Source organism: Pseudophryne corroboree, chromosome 4 (genome assembly GCF_028390025.1).
Source record: "Pseudophryne corroboree isolate aPseCor3 chromosome 4, aPseCor3.hap2, whole genome shotgun sequence".
In the NCBI taxonomy this organism is placed as follows: domain Eukaryota; kingdom Metazoa; phylum Chordata; class Amphibia; order Anura; family Myobatrachidae; genus Pseudophryne; species Pseudophryne corroboree.
The window spans coordinates 371204420-371226046 of NC_086447.1; the positions used below are offsets into that span (position 1 = coordinate 371204420).

Consider the following 21627-nt stretch of genomic DNA (forward strand, 5'->3'; position numbering starts at 1 on the left):
GTAAAATCATAGACCACATCCCACCTTTGACAAGAGGAGGGGACCGTCAAAAACTCCTGACCAAATGTGAATCTAAATGGATATTCTTGTTGGGAGCATTAGCACCCAATGGATTAAATGAAAAATTCACCTGGAACACTTTCCTAACCTGAAATAGCTCACCATATTAATTAAAAATCATGCTTCTAGAATATAACGTACATACAATTATGAATAGAAGTAAATTGTTATTATGTAGATACTATAATAATGTTTTCTCTGTATCATTCAGGAGTTCATAATGCATTATGGTAGAGCATTTGTATCTTTAGTTTTTAATTGTAATTTTTAACTCACACTTACATCTTCGTTAATCACTAATCATCAAATATTCAAGCCAATTTGCAAGTATTTGTAATATTGTAGCTTGATCTTAATTTTACACTTCAGGTTCTCCTGGCGCAACGGGTCCCGAGGCTTGATCGGGTTGCCCAGCAACCATGACGTCACGAACGGAGCGACCAGCTGACGCACCCGGAAGCCGACGGCCCGGGACTCCGAGAAACACCACACGCTGCACACACAGGTATTTAACGCAGGTAAGCACACGTTAGCACTGTTTAGTCACTTGTATTATTTTTTCAAGATGCACAGCCTGACGAAAAGACCGTAATGGTCTTGAAACGTTGCTTTTGCACCATGCTGTAATTTTCCAATACAAATCTATTTAAAAAAGACCTTGGAGTGCCGCCTGTGTTTTCTTCTACAAAGTACCACATAGGACAGGTACTTGGGAAGGATTCTCTTGCCTATATGCCGAAAGAGGAGGGCACCCAGGCACAAATAACTTCTTTCATCCAGAGTGCCGGATAACATACACCTATATATATATATATATATATATATATATATATATAGAGATATATAGAGATATATATATATATATATATATATAGAGAGAGAGATATAGATATATATAGATATATATATGACTATAAAGCTGGGCATACATTAGACGATGTGTGCCCAGCACGACATTAGTGGCAACGAGACCTGGCGAGGTGCCAGCATTGACCAATAACTGAGAGGGAGGAGGCCATGCTGCATTCGACATGCGGTTCATTGACATAGCGCGCATAGTCAGCGACATAGTGCATACACACTAGATTATTTTCATGTTATTTCATAATCAGCAACATCGTAAAAAAATAAAATAAATTGTCTAGCTACAGTGTATAAGACATCAGCTGTGTAAATTACACAGATGCTGCCATCTAGCGCGACCCCATCCCCGGTATTAATAACGTGACTAGAACAGGGATATGACTAGCACAATAAGAACACAGAGCTGGGTGTCCTCCCTCTCCTGACTGTGACAGGTACGCACCACTTGTAACTTGTTGGGAGCAATGGCCGACAAGGTGACAACGTCAGCACTATGGGTATCGGACTACATTTCCCGTCATCCTCGACGCTTCCGGGGCGCGTGCTCCCCGCCCACGGTCTGTACGCGTGCGCTGAGCCGGCCGGCCAACATGGCGACCTTCGTGGAGATCCTGAGAAGCGAGTTCCCGCAGCTGGACGCCGAGCTTTTCCAATACGTGACCGGTGAGAAGGGCGGAAGAGATCACTGGGCTCCCTGTTGGGGACAAGTGACGGGACTGCATGTCACAGGCTCATCTGTAATCACATGGCCACTTATAGATGTGTATAAATGGGGTGGTCCGCAGTGCGGCTCTGTCTGCTCGTTCTGCGGATAAAGCTCCTCTGTGAGATATACGTGCTGCCCATATTGTGTTAAGGATGGGTCCACTAAAGGGGTAATTATCCATCAAGGTTTAGATGTCCTGTAATTGGGTTTAGCTGATGTAGCAGCCATTATAATGTGACACATTAAGAAGTAGAGTGTGCATCTGCTAAAATATTTCCTGTGTCCAGGGCATATATACTGTGTGGGATCCGGTCTCTAGGTTGACACTATGGGCTGTAACACACACTCCGGTTTTTCCCGGATGGCAAAAAGCCGGACAAACTTTGTCCGGCTTTTTGCCATCCGGGAGAAACCGGCAGTGTCTGTCACACAGGACGGCTTTGAGCCGTGTGTGATGCTGTGTGCATGCGCAGCATCAGACACGGCTTCAGAAAAAACCGTTGTGTGTGAAAGCTCCCCTTCACACACATGGTTTACTGGCTCCAAAGACGGCCCAGCGGCCGCCCGGCCGCCGGACCTTCCAGTGGTGAGACCCGGCTGCAGCCGGGCTGGGGCCGTGCAGTGTGAAGGGACCCTAGCCCTCACACTGTTAACTACAATGCCGGCACGGGAAAAAGCCGTCCGGCTTTTTCCCGGCCGGCAAAAGCCGGGTAGTGTGTTTCAGCCCTATCTAGGTTGACCACTATTGGGACAGGGTCTCTAGGTTGACAGGTCAAAAGGTCGACGTGAGGTTTTCACAATTTTTTTCTATTCTTTTTTTTTTTTTTTTTACCTTTTCATACTTAACAATCCACGTGGACTACAATTGGGAACGGTAACCGAGCGAAGCGAGGAGACACGGTGCACTAATTGGGGTTCCCGGTCATTGTATGAAGAAAACGACACAAAACCCCCATAAATAACTCATGTCGACCTTTTGACCTGTAGACCTAGAACATGTCGACCTACAGACCCTGTCGACCTAGTAACTATCTACCTTTCCATACCACACCCATATAATAGTCTTTTTTGATTGTGGTGATCATAAAGGGAGAGAGCCGGGTAGTATATTTTAAAAACATAACATTATGGGGTGTCCGTGAAGACTGTATATTTCAACCCACTATGTCTTTTTAATTCCCTCATTGTCACAACTTGTAATAGTACAACATTGCTTGCTTCATCTAGATGTTCTTGACAGTGGACGGTCAGACTTTGAATCAGAGAATGACTTGTTTGACGCAGTGGGGGAACTGCTGCAAGATGTGTCGGGAGATACCAAAGATGATGAGGACATTAAAGACATCTGTCTCAGGATGTACAGAACAATGCGTATGTGAGTAATCTGCTGCCAGCAAGTGACGACAAATATACACATGGCATTGCTTCTAAATGTTGCACTGTAGTACAGGTTCATTAGTGAAATGGCATCAGTCCATTTAGAATTGCTTACTGCTTGGAACAATAAGTGTCTGTCAGGGAAAATTAGGAGTGCTGATATATTACTAGATAGCAGGGTTGGCTGGGTTAATCCAAATGGATTAAAAAACAAAACAAAACACTTTTTTTGGATTATGCTGTGACTACAGGCGTGATTGTTGTGACTTCTTAAAACCTATTATAAGGGAATCTCCCTGATAGTATTATACATTCTTGTTGCTTATAGTCTGCATTTAAGTGAGCTGAACCAATGCTGTAAATTCACACACAACAGAAAAATAGGAGAGTGAACCAGATCAGAGAGGTACTTAATCTGCCTAGTATCAGCTAAAACTCCAGAACTCTTCTCCTAACAATCCTATAAAACAAGAGAAAACCACAAGTAACATTCTTGGAGGCTGTTTCAGTTGTCACCACTAGATGGCGCCCAACTGAGCAATTCAATTGTTGTTCCGTTCGGGCGCGCATGCAGCCTGGGAGACAGACTTCAGCTTGCAGCCTCCTGTGGTGCAAGCTGAAATGTGTGTAAACTCTGTGGTTTGAGCACAATAACTTGTACTTTAGACTTGTTTAGCTGCTAAACCGGTACTAATGGGCACGCATGTCCAATGTTGGCAACAATTGAATAGCCAAAACAATTGAATTAGACCCATATTATCAATTTCATCTATCTCTGAATGTGCTTTGTACGTTTTAATATGTTTAATCTATCTACATAAGCAAATTGATTTTATTGAAAGATGTAAAATAAATCATATCAGAATCTAATAACTTTGCATTGATAGGGGGCATTTCAATTGTTTATGCGAGCCCGGTCTCCCGTCTAAAAGAAACAACAATTAAATAGTGCCCCCTGATCTCCCGTCACTTTAGACGGGAGATCGGGGGGCACAATTCAATTGTTCCTTTTTCTTTTTTTCTAAACCCTGCAGTGCTGGGTTTAGCCGCATAAAACTGCTAAACCCAACCAAAGTGCTGGGTGAGTGGTGAAGAACGGTGTTTGGACGCCCAGGTGGGTCACTTCACATAGGTGGCTGCAAGCAGAAATGCCGGCAGCGGCAGCTGTTTGCACTCGAAAGGACCAACAATTGAATTGTTTAAAAAAAAAAATTAATAATGTTTTCCCAACCCTGCTAGATAGTCAGACTTGCCAACAGTGTTAACACAAACGAGTGCTGTTAGGAGAATGTGAGCGCATTGTGGCATTTGCACATGACTTATAACGGGAAAATATAATTACAGTCAAAGTGACATCAGAATAGCTTTTCTGTGTGTGTGTCTTCATCAATTTCTGCTTGCAGTCCATTCAGGTGTGAGCAGAAATGATTGTATAATCGAATTAGCTCCATACCACATATTTTGTTACAGGCTTTTATTTTTTCTTGTATAGACACCTGACACGGTGCTGAATTTTCACCATTTTAAGTAAATTAAAATGTAACAATGATTTCAATTTTGCTAAGGGAGAATCATCAGGTCCCTTCACAATCACAGGTGCTACTGGATGCTCCAATCCAACTCTCCCAAATTACTGACTACGGTAAGACTGTTTGAGTAGCTTAGAACTCCATGCTATTTTATGTCACACAACCACACCTGCCTCTGTTTGTGGTCTAGAATAAATGTTCTTGTTTTTAAGATAATGTAAAAGAATTGAATTGCAAGATAGAATTCCAACTTCCATACTGAATGACTGCGGAGTTCTTTATCTGTATCTCTTATGTTTCTTTATTTTACTCTGATGAACAATATGTAAAAGCACACTAATGACTTCTGTGAGGGAAGAACGTTAACCCCAATGTATCACCTAATGTTGTAAAGCTTACTATAAGTGGAGCTGTACTTGTAACCAGCTGGTTTGTGCCGTTATCTGTGGGAGATCTGCTCATACCTTCTGTCTTGTTCATTAGATGTTGACCCTCAGATCTTGAACGTGTTGCTGATGAAAAAGGACCAGTCTTCGGTGAGATCCTCTTATGTTTTCCACTAAAGGTGTACTCCTTTTCTAAGGAAATATTTTAGGGAAAGCTATTTTTAATATTTCTATTCTTCAAATTCTCTTTTCTAAGTAAGTTAAACAATACTTCATTAACAATGACTTGATATATATAGATATATACACACATGCACAATGGGTTTCTGGATGTACAAAATGTTTTTTATTTATAAACACAGTGAACATAAAAAAAATTTCCAAGTATTCGCCACAGGACTCTATGCAAAGTTGCATGCGCTCAAAGCACTTGGCGAAGCAGCTGGACTAGTCTGAAGCAGGTATGTCTTTTTCATGCTGGATGAAGGTCTGCAGCTTTCGGTGACTCAACATGAATCCAATGCATCTTGCGCTTGACTTGTGGGAATACGAAGAAGTTGCAGGGGGCCAGGTCTGGACTGTACGGCAGATTACCAAGCTCCTGGATGCATTCATGGACCAGAAAATCCATCACTTTCCAGGACTTGTGGACATTTGCATTGTTCTGATGAAGGGCATCGCGTAAATAGCTTCTAGCACTTGCAGTAGGCATTGGTTTGTGTACCAGTCCGCAGTGACGGTTCACTGCTCTATGAATGCTACAGTAACTACATGACCAGTCTTGGCCACAAAAACAGCCACCATATGCTTGGCCGTGCTGTTCTTACGTGAGCACTGCGGTTCACTGGGCCGACTGTCGTTTGATCTCCAGATTGAAACTGTAGTCCTAGGATTCATCTCCCAGAGTTTGATCGACTGCCACCAAACCTGACTAGCATGTTGCGACACCAAGTCACCTGAGTCACCTTCTGCTCTTGAGTCAGCTGCTGGGGCACCCTGCGTGCAGAAACCTTGCTCAGACCAAGCTTTTCATGGAGTATCAAACAGATGGATCCCAGAGAGATGCATATTTTTCTTTTCTAACTGGGCCATGGTCACCCAGATGTCCACCTTAACTATGGTGAGCGTGGCAGCAACGTTGTTCTCTGTGATGGTGGACACAGGTCTTCCACGGTGCTCCTTGTTTTTCTTGGACTGTCTCCCACGGTGAAATTCTGCAGACCACTCAGACACAGTAGTTCAGGACGGTGCTTCCTCCCCAAAAGCAGCTCTCAGTTGGTCAAAACTCTCCTTCTATATTGGAGCACTTGTGTAGTTGTAGGAGATCATGGCCTCTGTTGAGATCCATAACGAGTTTGTGAAGGAAATTAACATGCTGACTTCTGTGGTGTGCAGTGATGCTTGTATTCCGTTCTGTGCCTTGACATTTTGCAAGAACTTTAGTCAGAGATTACAGTTCACATCCAGACAGATTATGGGGGAAATTCAGAGTTGATCTCAGCAGCAAATTTGTTAGCAGTTGGGCACAACCATGGGGGTAATTCTGAGTTGATCGCAGCAGGAACTTTGTTAGCAATTGGGCAAAACCATGTGCACTGCAGGTGTGGCAGATATAACATGTACATTCTCCATTTCTGCAATGATATAGCCATTTCTCTGACGTCCTAAGTGGATGCTGGGACTCCGTAAGGACCATGGGGAATAGCGGCTCCGCAGGAGACAGGGCACAAAAGTAAAGCTTTAGGATCAGGTGGTGTGCACTGGCTCCTCCCCCTATGACCCTCCTCCAAGCCTCAGTTAGATTTTTGTGCCCGAACGAGAAGGGTGCAGGCTAGGTGGCTCTCCTGAGCTGCTTAGAAGTAAAGTTTAAATAGGTTTTTTATTTTCAGTGAGACCTGCTGGCAACAGGCTCACTGCATCGAGGGACTAAGGGGAGAAGAAGCGAACTCACCTGCGTGCAGAGTGGATTGGGCTTCTTGGCTACTGGACATTAGCTCCAGAGGGACGATCACAGGTACAGCCTGGATGGGTCCCGGAGCCGCGCCGCCGGCCCCCTTACAGATGCTGAAGAGTGAAGAGGTCCAGAAATCGGCGGCAGAAGACGTTCCGGTCTTCATTAAGGTAGCGCACAGCACTGCAGCTGTGCGCCATTGCTCCCAGCACACTTCACACTGCGGTCACTGAGGGTGCAGGGCGCTGGGGGGGGGGGCACCCTGGGCAGCAATGTAAATACCTCCTATGGCAAAAAATACATCACATATAGCCCCTGGGCTATATGGATGTATTTAACCCCTGCCAGTTTTCCAGATAAAAGCGGGAGAAGAGCCCGCCGAGAAGGAGGCGGGGCCTATCTCCTCAGCACACGGCGCCATTTTCCCACACAGCTCCGCTGGTAGGAAGGCTCCCAGACTCTCCCCTGCACTGCACTACAGAAACAGGGTACAACAGAGAGGGGGGGCACTTATTTGGCTAAAAATATATATAAGCAGCTATAAGGGATAGACACTTATTATAAGGTTGTCCCTATACAGTTTATAGCGCTTTGGTGTGTGCTGGCAAACTCTCCCTCTGTCTCCCCAAAGGGCTAGTGGGGTCCTGTCCTCTATCAGAGCATTCCCTGTGTGTGTGCTGTGTGTCGGTACGTTTGTGTCGACATGTATGAGGAGAAAAATGATGTGGAGACGGAGCAGATTGTCTGTAATAGTGATGTCACCCCCTAGGGGGTCGACACCTGAGTGGATGTACTGTTGAAAATTACGTGACAGTGTCAGCTCTGTATAAAGACAGTGGTTGACATGAGACAGCCGGCTACTCAGCTTGTGCCTGTCCAAACGTCTCATAGGCCGTCAGGGGCTCTAAAGCGCCCGTTACCTCAGATGGCAGATACAGACGCCGACACGGATACTGACTCCTGTGTCGACGGTGAAGAGACAACCGTGATTTCCAATAGGGCCACACGTTACATGATTGAGGCAAGGGAAAATGTTTACACATTTCTGATAATATGAGTACCACCAAAAGGGGTATTATGTTTGGTGAGGAAAAACTACCTGTAGTTTTCCTGAATCTGAGAAATAAAATGAGGTGTGTGATGATGCGTGGGTTTCCCCCCGATAACAATTGATAATTTCTAAAAAGTTATTGGCAGTATACCTTTTCCCGCCAGAGGTTAGGGTGCGTTGGGAAACACCCCCTAGGGGGGATAAGGCGCTCACACGCTTGTAAGAACAAGGGCTCTACCCTCTCCTGAGATGGCCGCCCTTAAGGATCCTGCTGATAGAAAGCAGGAGGGTATCCTAAAATGTATTTACACACATACTGGTGTTATACTGCGACCAACAATCGCCTCAGCCTGGATGTGCAGTGCTGGGTTGGCGTGGTCGGATTCCCTGACTGGAAATATTGATATCCTAGATAAGGACAGTATATTATTGCCTATAGAGCATTTAAAATATATGCGAGATGCACAGCGGAATATTGCCGACTGGCATCAAGTATAAGTGCGTTGTCCAATTCTACCAGTAAAGTGGTCAGGTGAGGCGGATTCCAAACGGCATTTGGAAGTATTGCCTTAAAAAAGGCATTTGGGGTCGGTCTTTCAGACCTGGTGGCCACGGCAACAGCTGGGATATCCACGTTTGTACCCCAGGTCGCCTCTCAAAATAAGACGCGGTATTATCAGGCGCAGTCCTTTGTTGGCAAGCGGACAAAAGGTTCCTCTTTTCTGCTCGTGACAGAGGGAGAGGAAAAAGGCTACAGAGATGAGCCAGTTCCCAGGAACAGAAACCCTTTCCCGCCTCTGCCAAGCCCTCAGTATGATGCTAGGGCTTTACAAGCTCAGGCACGGTGGGGGCCCGTTCTCAATGAATTTCAGTGCGCAGTGGGCTCACTCGCAAGTAGACCCCTGGATCCTTCAGGTAATATTTCAGGGGTACAAATTGGAATTCGAGACGTCTCCCCCTCGCCGTTTCCAAAAGTCGGTTTTACCGACGTCTCCCTCTGACAGGGAGGCAGTTTTGGAAGCCATTCACAAGCTGTATTCCCAGCAGGTGATAATCAAGGTACCCCTCCTGCAAAAGGAAACGGGGTATTATTCCACACTATTGTGGTACCGAAGCCAGACGGCTCGGTGAGACCGATTCTAAATCTAAAATCTTTGAATACAGAGGTTCAAATTCAAGATTGAGTCACTCAGAGCAGTGATTGCGAACCTGGAAGAAGGGGACTACATGATGTCTCGGGACATCAAGGATGCTTACCTTCATGTCAAAAAATTTACCCTTCTCACCAAGGGTACCTCAGGTTATGGTACAGAACTGTCACTATCAGTTCAGACGCTGCTGTAGGGATGGTCCACGGCACCCCGGGTCTTTACTAAAGTAAGGACCGAAATGATGATATTCCTTCGAAGGAAGGGAATTTTAGTTATTCTTTACTTGGACGATTCCCTGATAAGGGTAAGATCCAGGGAACAGTTGGAGGTCAGTGTAGCACTATCTCAGGTAGTGTTGCGGCAGCACGATTGGATTCTCAATATTCCAAAATCGCAGCTGGTTCCGACGACTTGTATTCTGTTCCTAGGGATGATCCTGGACACAGTCCAGAAAGAAGGTGTTTCTCCCGGAGGAGAAAGCCAGGGAGTTATCCGAGCTAGTCAGGAACCTCCTAAAACCGAGCCAAGTCTCAGTGCATCAATGCACAAGGGTTCTGTGTAAAAATGGTGGCTTCCTACGAAGCAATCCCATTTGGCAGATTCCACGCAAGGACTTTCCAGTGGGACCTACTGGAAAAATGGTCCGGGTCGCATCTTCAGATGCATCAGCGGATAACCCTGTCACCAAGGACAGGGGTATCCCTCCTGTGGTGGTTGCAGAGTGCTCATCTTCTAGAGGGCCGCAGATTCGGCATTCAGGACTGGGTCCTGGTGACCACGGATGCCAGCCTGCGAGGCTGGGGAGCAGTCACACAGGGAAGGAATATCCAGGGCTTATGGTCAAGCCTGGAGACATCACTTCACATAAATATCTGAAGCTAAGGGCCATTTACAATGCTCTAAGCTTAGCAAGACCTCTGCTTCAAGGTCAGCCGGTGCTGATCCAGTCGGACAACATTACGGCAGTCACCCACGTAAACAGACAGGGTGCCACAAGAAGCAGGAGGGCAATGGCAGAAGCTGCAAGGATTCTTCGCTGGGCGGAAAACCATGTGATAGCACTGTCAGCAGTATTCATTCCGGGAGTGGACAACTGGGAAGCAGATTTCCTCAGCACGACCTCCACCCGGGAGAGTGGGAACTTCACCCAGAAGTCCTCCACATGATTATAAACCGTTGGGAAAAACTCGACAGGTATTGCGCCAGGTCAAGGGACCCTCAGTCAATAGCTGTAAAGGCTCTGGTAACACCGTGGGTGTACCAATCAGTGTATGGGTTCCCTCCTCTGCCTCTCATACCCAAGGTACTGAGATTGATAAGATGGAGAGGAGTAAGCACTATATTCGTGGCTCCGGATTGGCCAATAAGGACTTGGTAACCGGAACTTCAAGAGATGCTCACGGAGGATCCGTAGCCTCTACCTCTAAGAAGGGACGTGCTCCAGCATGGACCCTGTCTGTTCCAAGACTTACCGCGGCTGAGTTTGACGGCATGGCGGTTGAACGCCGGATCCTGAAGGAAAAAGGCATTCCGGATGAAGTCATCCCTATCCTGATCAAAGCCAGGAAGGATGTAACCGCAAAACATTATCACCGCATTTGGCGAAAATATGTTGCGTGGTGCGAGGCCAGTAAGGCCCGACGGAGGAAATTCGACGATTCCTACATTTCCTGCAAACAGGAGTGTCTATGGGCCTGAAATTGGGGTCCATTAAGGTTCAAATTTCGGCTCTGTCAATTTTCTTCCAAAAAGAACTAGCTTCAGTCCCTGAAGTTCAGACGTTTGTAAAAGGGGTACTGCATATACAGTCTCCTTTGGTGCCTTCAGTGGCACCTTGGGATCTCAATGTAGTTTTTGGGTCCCAAAAGTCACATTGGTTTGACCCACTTAAATCTATGGAGTTAAAATATCTCACAGGAAAAGTGGTCATGCTGTTGGCTCTGGCCTGGGCCAGGCGCGTGTCAGAATTGGCGGCTTTATCCTGTAAAAGCCCTTATCTGATTTTCCATTCGGACAGGGCGGAATTGAGGACTCGTCCTCAGTTTCTCCCTAAGGTGTTTTCAGCGTCCACCTGAACCAACCTATTTGTGGTGCCTGCGGCTACTAGGGACTTGGAGGACTCCAAGTTGCTAGACGTTGTCAAGGCCGGAAAATATGTTTCCAGGACGTCTGGAGTCAGAAAATCTGACTCGCTGTTCATCCTGTATGCACCCAACAAGCTGGGTGCTCCTGCTTCTAAGCAGACGATTGCTCGTTGGATTTGTAGTACAATTCAGCTTGCACACTCTGTGGCAGGCCTGCCACAGCCAAAATCTGTTAAAGCCCATTCCACAAGGAAAGTGGGCTCATCTTGGGCGGCTGCCCGAGGGGTCTCGGCTTTACAACTTTGCCGAGCAGCTACTTGGTCAGGGGCAAACACGTTTGCTAAAATTCTACAAATTTGATACCCTGGCTGAGGAGGACCTGGAGTTCTCTCATTCGGTGCTGCAGAGTCATCCGCACTCTCCCGCCCGTTTGGGAGCTTTGGTATAATCCCCATGGTCCTTACGGAGTCCCAGCATCCACTTAGAACGTCAGAGAAAATAAGAATTTACTTACCGATAATTCTATTTCTCGTAGTCCGTAGTGGATGCTGGGCGCCCATCCCAAGTGCGGATTGTCTGCAATACTTGTATATAGTTATTGTTACAATAACATCGGGTTGTTTATTGTTGTGAGCCATCTTTCAGAGGCTCCTACGTTTTATCATACTGTTAACTGGGTTCAGATCACAAGTTGTATGGTGTGATTGGTGTGGCTGGTATGAGTCTTACCCGGGATTCAAAATCCTTCCTTATTATGTACGCTCGTCCGGGCACAGTATCCTAACTGAGGCTTGGAGGAGGGTCATAGGGGGAGGAGCCAGTGCACACCACCTGATCCTAAAGCTTTACTTTTGTGCCCTGTCTCCTGCGGAGCCGCTATTCCCCATGGTCCTTACGGAGTCCCAGCATCCACTACGGACTACGAGAAATAGAATTATCGCTAAGTAAATTCTTATTTTTTGAAAACAAAAATGAAGCTTTGAGAACAAATGTCAGGTTCTTTTTCCTTTGTTCACTCAGACTGTTAATGTGAAGAAGTTGGAAAGGGCAGAAGCCAAACTGAAGTCAAAACAAGAAAAGCGGTCTGAACGGGACTCGCAGAAAGTCGGTGGTAATGTGTAAGTCTGGAGGATGTAATGTTGTTTTTTTGATGTTATAACTCGGGGAAATGCTACTAGTTCTAGGGTTTCCTTTTCTTTCATGCAACCTAACTTTAGTTACTCTTTGCAGAGTAATGGAAGAGGCTTCAGCCAGTCAAGCTGGTAGTAAGAAGGAGAATCGAATAGAATCCAGTGGCAAGAACAAGTCATATGACATCCGAATCGAGAACTTTGATGTGTCTTTTGGAGAGAGGTGAGTACTAGACATCAGACTATTTTATTTCTTTGGTTTTGTTTTCTGCACTCGTGTAGTACTTGTTCTCAGTAATAACACTGACTTGAAAATGTTTACAAGTAGTAAATGAAGTAGTTTGTAAGATATGGCATGGCTTATTTATGTCTTCAATATAAAATATAACTTTTATTATAATATATGGTAAAACCAGCGAATATTAAAAGGAAAAGTAAAGTAGTGTGAATAAGAAAGAAATCGTGATTAAAATTGAAAGAGCTGCGCACTAGATGTCACCCAAATGATTTATATATTATTCATATGGTTTCAGGATAATGAAGAGTGTGTCAAAGGTATATGTTTCCTATATAGCTGTGTCTCTACTAGCCATAGAGGAACTCCTTAAATTAATGTCTCAAGTTTTCCAATCCTTCCCAGGATACATAATATGAGACTACTGTGGAAACAGGACTCCAGTTTTCCTAGTGTGTGTTATACTAATAGTAATACTCTAATAGTTAGCTGTGTTCTTATAATAGCAGTAATAAACTTAATAAAATGATCTCCCAAAGCTGTGCGCTATGCTTTCAGTATATCACAGAAATGGTAACAGAACTCTGGCTGAGCTACAAATATATCTCATAAACATCTGAGTACCCTCCTGAGCTTCGTAAATATTGTTACATCCTTTAGAGAGGAACCATAAACATATGATACATTTGTATCACATGAGAGAAAAACAACTGCTGTCAGCTCATTAATTATTTGCTCCCTAATAAGGAACATTCATCTCACATTTATATATTTCTTATATAAGAAATAAAAAAAAATATTTTTATATATTTTTTTTTTTTTTTTAATGTTGGATTTCTATCACACATATATTGATTTAAAGACATCAAAAATAAGAGATTGAGTATCTCGATCTAATAGTGCACAGATTCACATTATGACTAGTAGGGACTTGCACAATCCAACAGAATAGGAATTACCTGTTGGTCTTTCTCTAAGTATCATACACCTTCTTCTTTTCTTGGATATTTTGACTATTTCTGTTTCAATTCACTGCACATTAATTATCACGCAATTAGGTTATTATACAGTAACTGGACCCAATGGAATTTTTGGAATCATAACTCACTTGGACAATCCAATAGAATAAGATATATGCCTTAAGGATATTTTAAAGCATTCCAGCTTTTATTGATGTCATTATGAATCATTATCTGCTCCAGAATGGGAGCATCCACTTAATGCTCTCTTTATACATATTCATCTATTTAACATCTCAGCACAATATAATTGTGGACTGATCTACACATATGCAAACATTTGTTTGGAAATGATTTGTATTTACTCATTATTAACTTGGATAAGATTACTTGCTATAACAAAATAATCAAATTGGAAAAATAAAATTAAAAAATAATTTGAATACTGTACTAATGATTTATTATGTATAACTGTAAGCCTATTAAATTGAAAAATAATTTAAATACTATATTAATCATCTATTTTGTATAACTGTAAGCCTTCTTGCTGTTCAGGATATTGAGTGGACAAAAGACTCAATACATGTAAGGTCAGACACCAGGGCTCTTTTAGATATACACTTCAGTATATGGACCTGACATTTTGAGGGTAATAAAGGTCACTTTAAGTCTGATATCTCTCTATATGGATAGGCACTCGCAGCATCTAGCCTGAACAAATGGTCTAGCCTGCCTCACTGAGATTGATTGAGATTCCCTGGGATGATGACGCAGGGAAACACAGTGAGGGCTGATCACGTGACCTGTACATCGGGAGACGAGCTGTCATCACGTCACTGGATATTTTACTAAGAAAAGGAATTCCTATTGGCGGATTGCGGCAACCGCCGGTATTTAAAGGTGAACCCGGAGGCAATCTGGTTCTGCCTCTGATGAAGCGAACAGCGAAGCGTGCATCAGGCTAGCTGCGCACTGCAGATAGTCACCTTACTATGTCAGATTAGGAAGGATTGAATAAGTGAAGAGTGACATATCCCATGCAAGCTGCGGGGATATGTATAGGAAACAGTTGTATTAGAAATTCATCTCAGACTCCATTGTGCATACTGAAACACACTGTGTGCAGTCAATGTGAAAGGTGTTCTCTTAGATTGCAGTACTTAGTTCTGACATGAACGATATTAAACACTCGATGCATATGTGTATATATTGAAAATTGCCTGATAAAGGATTATATACACGTCAGAACATCAGTGACACGGCTCACATATGTAATGCTCACAGCTATTATTGACTTATTGAAAGCATATGCTAATGTAATTCTTTTTAGAAATATTACAATAAATGTCTAAAAACTGTGATATTGTGGGCGCTTAATACATCCAGGTATCAGAACATAATCATAAAGGCTTGGTTACTATTGCAATTTTTGGGTTATCCTAATACAGAAATGAACAGTGCACAGAAGATGATTAGCACTGATTGAGCCCTTATTATCTCATTATTATTATTATTATTATTATTATCTCTAATAACAGAGAGATTAAATCCTGAATGATCCCATATGGACTACACGAATAAAGTCCTAATATAACCATATATAGAGATCAAGTGTTGAGAAAATAATATTGTGACTAGGGACTGCTGATTAACTTCTGTCAGCAGCGACGATAGCTGTAAACGAGCCCCTTCATCCAGTCACAACTTAACAAGATAAGACTGTCACGTATTAACAGCCAAAAGATCTCAGGCTGCCAGAGTTCAATCCGTGAGCTGACAGCAGTTGTTTTTCTCTCATGTGATACAAATGTATCATATGTTTATGGTTCCTCTCTAAAGGATGTAACAATATTTACGAAGCTCAGGAGGGCACTCAGATGTTTATGAGATATATTTGTAGCTCAGCCAGAGTTCTGTTACCATTTCTGTGATATACTGAAAGCATAGCTCACAGCTTTGGGAGATCATTTTATTAAGTTTATTACTGCTATTATAAGAACACAGCTAACTATTAGAGTATTACTATTAGTATAACACACACTAGGAAAATTGGAGTCCTGTTTCCACAGTAGTCTCATATTATGTATCCTGGGAAGGATTGGAAAACTTGAGACATTTATTTAAGGAGTTCCTCTATGGCTAGTAGAGACACAGCTATATAGGAAACATATACCTTTGACACACTCTTCATTATCCTGAAACCATATGAATAATATATACATCATTTGGGTGACATCTAGTGCGCAGCTCTTTTAATTTTAATCACGATTTCTTTCTTATTCACACTACTTTTACTTTTCCTTTTAATATTCGCTGGTTTTACCATATATTATAATAAAAGTTATATTTTAATTAAAGATTAAGTGCACCACTTTAAGGCATTTCGAACCCCCTCTCTCCTTCTTTCATGCAGATTTATTTTGCCTGTGGTAGCACCCCCTAAATGGTTACGAATAACGCAGATGTGCTCTGGATAATATAAATTGGGGTCATTCTCATAATAAGAAGTAACCTGTGCGACCAGTATTACAGTTACTATATCTTCAATATAAACCTTCATAAACCACTAACAAGCTATATGGTTGCCCAACGCTAATACCAATTATACTGTTCAGTGCATAAGAAGGTTTAAATAAAAACGGAATATATGTTAAATATCTAAAAGCTTTTAATTTATTTTATTTTTTGCCAATGAACAATATATTTTCATAATTGTACAATGAGATGTGATTATAGATAATACCTTTCCATCCTTTCATTACAGGGTCCTGTTAGCAGGTGCTGAGTTGCATTTAGCATCAGGTCGGCGATATGGTTTAGTGGGCAGAAACGGTCTGGGTAAAACAACGTTATTGAAGATGCTTGCTAGTCGCAGCCTTCGTGTTCCCTCGCACCTCAGCATTCTACACGTGGAGCAAGAGGTGGCCGGAGATGAAACACCAGCTCTACAAAGTGTGTTGGAGTGTGATACATTACGTGAGAGTCTACTGCAAGAGGAGAAAGCACTTAATGCACGGATCAGTGCGGGAAAGTAAGGGAATGGCTAAAAGTGATGTTTGGCCAAGCATATTTAATACTTCATGATGCTTTGTGAGCTCAGATGTTCCAGTTATGACACACACTGCTAGGCAGCTTTGGCACTATCTGACCCACTTTTTCCCCATATCAAACACAATTCTCTTTTTTACTTTCCTGCTGGTGTTGTCAGAATTGAAACACTTAAGGATGGAATTCAAATGTTTTCCCACTAGCAGCCACTAAATTGCGCCCAATCGGAGCTGTTCAATTGTAGCTCCGTTCAGGCCTGACTGCTGCCAGCGTCTTCCTTTGAGCTCGTGGTGGGTTGTGAGCTTAAATGCGCGAAAAGATACCCATTTGGGTGCCCAAACAGCACTTTTCGTGATAGCGCCCTCCACTTTGGTCGGGTTTAGCTGATTTACGTGGCGAAACCTGACCTTTATGGGCGCGATCTGCGCGGAAAAACTCCAATTGAATTGCGCCCCACGATTTCCCGTCACTTTAGGCGGGGGGGGGGGGGGGGCGGTAGCAAAACAATTGAATATAGCCCTAAGGGGGGCACCAATGTTCCAAGCCATAGGGCTACTTAAAAAAAAATCTGTAATCTTGGGGCTACCATAAGTGTAGCATATATGCGCATTTGCTCGTGTGCCCAGCATCACCCACATTTGAATTGACCTCTCACTGATTCAACCATGTTTGTAAATGAGCATTATCATTATTTTTTCCATAAGACAGCTAAAGTTCTACCAATATCTTTAGGGCCGTGTCCTAATTCCTAATGAGACATTATTGTCAAAAAGTTGAGTACCGCCATTTCATATAAGGGCCCTACACAATGGGCGATGTGTGCGGCCGATATGAACAATCTCGTTCAGTAATGAACAAGAAATTGTTCATATCTTTCAGTGTGTAGGCGTAAACGATGAATGATGCGTAGTCCCACGGTCGTTAGTCGTTGGTGCTGGCTCGTTTATACCTGCAAGCCATATTAGCATGCAGGTCTATGGGACCGGGTGACGTCAGGGAGTGAAGAAATTTCACTTGCCCCCCTTCCCCTGCTGGCGGGCACCTCGGCGACAAATCGGCCAGTGTATAGGGCCCAATACAGTAATGTCTCCTGCCATTCCCCTGTGTGTGACCTATCCTTTCCACGCTGTGCATTTTTGAATATCAAGTCTCCCAATATGCTGCTTTGTGAAATCGGTGTGAAACAGTTCATTTTACATTCATTCTCCATATATTAGCATTCCCGTGTTTGATTGCTTTTGACATTAAAAAAAAAAAAAACCTCATATACTCCCCCATAGTGCATAACCATCATTTCCATACAGCACAGCTGATTATCTGTAATATTGCAGTTCTTGTAATAGAAAATGTTATACTAAGGTGCAGTTCAAAGAACAGTGCGCAGAAAAATGAAAGGTTCCACACTGGTTGACCTGAAACCTAAAAGCAGGGTATTTGAGACAATGCGGCTGATTAGGAGTTGTGAGCAAAGCACAAACAGTATGCACATTGGAACCATGTTGCACTGCAGGTGGGGGAGATTTATAATACGCAGAAAGATTTAGATTTGAGACGGGTGTGTCAAAACTCAAATCTATATTGTATGTAAAAATACAGTTTGTGCAGCATTTGTTGGGTACATGTAAAAGCAGTTAGTATTTATCCTACATGCAAAAATACTAAATGTGTTTGCACCGTTGCATTGCAACATGGGGCCTAATTCAGATCTGATCGTAGATGTGCTAAATTTAGTACATCTACGATCGTTTTCTCCGACATGCGGGGGGATGCCCAGCAAAGGGCTTGTCCGCCCCACATGTCTGGCCCTAAATGCTTTTACACCCGGCGAGTAGCTCCCTGCGCTCTGGCAGAGAGCTACCCGCCGCATCCCGGGTCGCAGTGGCTGCGTGTGGACCCCCTCAGCGTTCCGGACGTGCCTGCATTGTCCAGACTGCGCCCCGCCAACGGCATTTTAACGCCATTGGCATGCCCCCTCCCGCGTCTGCCTGTCAATCAGGCAGAGGTGATTGCAGCCCTGAGATGCCTTTAGCATCTCACTGGGCTCCCGGGGTGCGCACTCCACAAAAAAATTCAGACTGCGATCGCTGCCGCTGCAGCAATGCAGTCTGAATTACCCCCATTGTTTGTTCTGGTACAAAGTGACTTGCTTTTTTTTTTTTTTTGCTTTGCCTCCAATGAGATCAGTCCCAATATGTGTAGAATGTGACTGTAGGAGGTGAGTGGTGCTGTCAAATTAGTTACGCGACCTAGTGTAGTTAGAATGCTCCACCGTTGGCATATCTAAATGAGGTGATGTTATATAGACCTTGCAGGCAGCCAAAGCACGTATGCACGTATAGTTGTGAAACGGCCTGAGGGGCTAACAAAAGATTTCTGTAGTGATCTATAATGTTTCCACATCTTTGCAACTGTTACTTATTACTGCATGCCCATTTTGATCTTTGTTTCATATGTGTCCCAGGGGTGACGGTTCAGAGACTGCCCGCCTGTCGGAGATCTACAGCAAACTAGAAGAAATTGAGGCTGACAAAGCCCCTGCCAGGTACAGTCTACTATCCCTCCAAATTGTTTCTCCATACATTGCTATGGTTGTATAGTAAGTAAGTCTACTTTGTCTTTCTCTCCTCTCAGAGCCTCTGTGATCCTTGCTGGGTTGGGATTCAAACACTTTATGCAACAGCAACTGACCAAGTAAGTGGATGATGGTGGCAGCTTATTTTAAGGTTGTGGTTATTAATGGGGTGTGCACTGAAAGACATTGCCACCTTTTTAATAAAGCTATCTACATAATGTGGAAAAAGAACCCTAGCTTATAAGATATGATGTATTGAGGAACGTTTGATTCTTATCTCTTCAGGGAGTTCTCTGGTGGATGGCGCATGAGGTTGGCTTTGGCCCGGGCCTTATTTGCCAGGTGAGTAGTAATTTTTTTTTTTTTTTGTGCAAAGCACATCAAGCAAGAAAACAAAACAGTTTACAGTGTTAGCTAAAAATCAAGAGACAAGGATAATCTAGAATAATATGGTGTGTGAATAGCACGTAATAAGTAAAAATGCAATAAACATAAGCAAACAAAATACAGTAGTAGTCATAAGAAAGAATATTAAAATAAAGTGCAACAAGTAAAACTTTACAAGGTGCCGTGCGGACTAAGGCTCCCAACACAGATATAGGAGGATTGCTATCCACTAGTAGCAGTGTATACAACGAGGAAGATGAAAAACATTGGATGAGTAATCGTTGTGTCTGCATTTTTCCTCCCTCTGCGTCGGGGGGGGGGGGCACAAGAGTGAGGAGGGGCCAATGAGGGCCCTGTGCTCTGCTCCCTTACAAGACCACCAGAGATAATTTCACCTTATTACACGGAGTGGGGTCCCTGACTTGTTTGCCCACGGTGGTGGGACCTTCCCTCCATTCATCCCTCCTTGCTCTGTGGTGTGCTCCCTGCTTGGTAGCACTCTCTTCCCACTAGTTCGCTGAGTGTTTATTTTGCCTCTGTGTCTGCCTGCCTGCAGAGAGTGCTGGATCTACCGTCCTGCTATACCTCGCCAGGTTATAGTTTATTTCTGCCTACATTACCGCCACCTCAACTGGACAAGGCTTGGCCATTCCTGGTCCAACAATTGTTTCTTCTCACCACGGATGCCAGGCCCAGAGGCTTGAAGGCATTTACTCAGGAAGCAACCTTTCCGGGACTCGGGGCTTCATCATCCCATAAACATGTAGCATTGTAGCTCATCTAGCGTGGCTACATCGCAGGTGGACAATCTTGGTGCGGCTAGGCGATACAGCGCCTAGCCATGTCGAGGCAGCGTACAGAGACACTCCCCAGACAGATGTAGCTACGATGAGTGTCGCTACATCTGTATTAGAACTTTGGGCGATCTATAGGGTCTTGTGTCAGGCACACAAGGCAACGGCTGTCACCTACATCAATCATCAAGGCAGCACAAGGGAGTGGGCAACTGGAAGGCTGACTCAGCCGTCGGGACATTCCCCACTTGGGGAAATGTCTATTCAACAGGAGGTTTTTCGTCAACTGGTGGTCTTCCATCCATAGACCTGGTGGCCTCACATCTCAACCACAAGCTTTCTCGCTACTGTTCCAGAACTCTGGAATCAGGGGCATTCTGCATGGATGTTCTCTCGTTTCCTCAGACCTTTCCTCTGATGTACATCTTCCCTCCAATGTCTCTTCTGCCTCAGGTGATTGAAACAAGATGGAGGCACTTGTAGCTCCTGCCATTAGCAACTTCGTGGCGGCTTCCTCTCAGGCTTGATCTTTTCTCCCAAGGACCGCGTTCCCACCCGAATCTGAATCATCTGGCTTTGATGGGGTGGCGGCTGAGACCACCCTCCTGAGGGCCAGAGGTTTTTCTAATGCTGTGATTGGTACCATGTTCTTTGCACGAATACAGTCTTCAGTTGGGCATACCATAGAGTTTGGCGAACCTACTACTGGTGTTCTTGGCAGAAATTTAAACCGGGAATTGTTTGTGTGGCGAAGATTTGGTCTTCTTTTAAGACATTCTTATATTTGTGGCTTCGTCTGTCATCCCTGAAAGTCCAGGTTTCTGCGCTTTTCAGGTTATTTTCAGAGATGCTGGACTGCTACTCTAGCTATTCAAACCGTAAATTCAACCCCTGTTTGTGACTTCAGACAAACTTTGTGATTTGCTCTTGATTTTCTGGGCTCTGCATGTTCTCCTTTTCAGTAGGTGGATCTCAGATGACTTACATAGAAAATGTTTTTTGTCTTGGCTATTTCTTTGTCCCGCCGGGTTTTAGGACGGCCTGCCTTATCTCATCGATCTCCTTTCTTGATTTTCAATCCGTACTGGGCGGTTTTACAACCTACTTGCTCTTTCCTTCCAAAAGTAGTCTCCAAATCTTATTTCTCATACGTCCTAGAGGATGCTGGGGTCACATCAAGAACCATGGGTTATAGATGGGATCCGCAGGAGACATGGGCACTTTAAGACTTTCAAATGGTGTGACCTGGCTCCTTCCTCTATGCCCCTCCTCCAGACTCCAGTTTAGAATCTGTGCCCAGGTAGACTGGATGCACACTGAGGAGCTCTACTGAGTTTCTTGGA

General features: G+C 44.0%; 1 protein-coding gene across 1 annotated transcript in view; it reads left to right on the forward strand.

Moving 5' to 3' along the window:
• Window positions 1–1349: 1349 nt before the first annotated feature.
• The window catches only part of LOC134909580 (ATP-binding cassette sub-family F member 3-like), an 86713-nt gene continuing 66435 nt past the window's right edge, over window positions 1350–21627 (forward strand). Inside the window, exons 1-10 of the mRNA XM_063916589.1 lie at window positions 1350–1587; window positions 2858–3005; window positions 4573–4649; window positions 5020–5072; window positions 12180–12277; window positions 12390–12512; window positions 16248–16514; window positions 18993–19073; window positions 19163–19222; window positions 19389–19445. Coding sequence (XP_063772659.1) covers window positions 1389–1587; window positions 2858–3005; window positions 4573–4649; window positions 5020–5072; window positions 12180–12277; window positions 12390–12512; window positions 16248–16514; window positions 18993–19073; window positions 19163–19222; window positions 19389–19445 — 1163 coding nt within the window. The 5' untranslated portion in view covers window positions 1350–1388. The remainder of the gene's footprint in view (window positions 1588–2857; window positions 3006–4572; window positions 4650–5019; window positions 5073–12179; window positions 12278–12389; window positions 12513–16247; window positions 16515–18992; window positions 19074–19162; window positions 19223–19388; window positions 19446–21627) is intronic.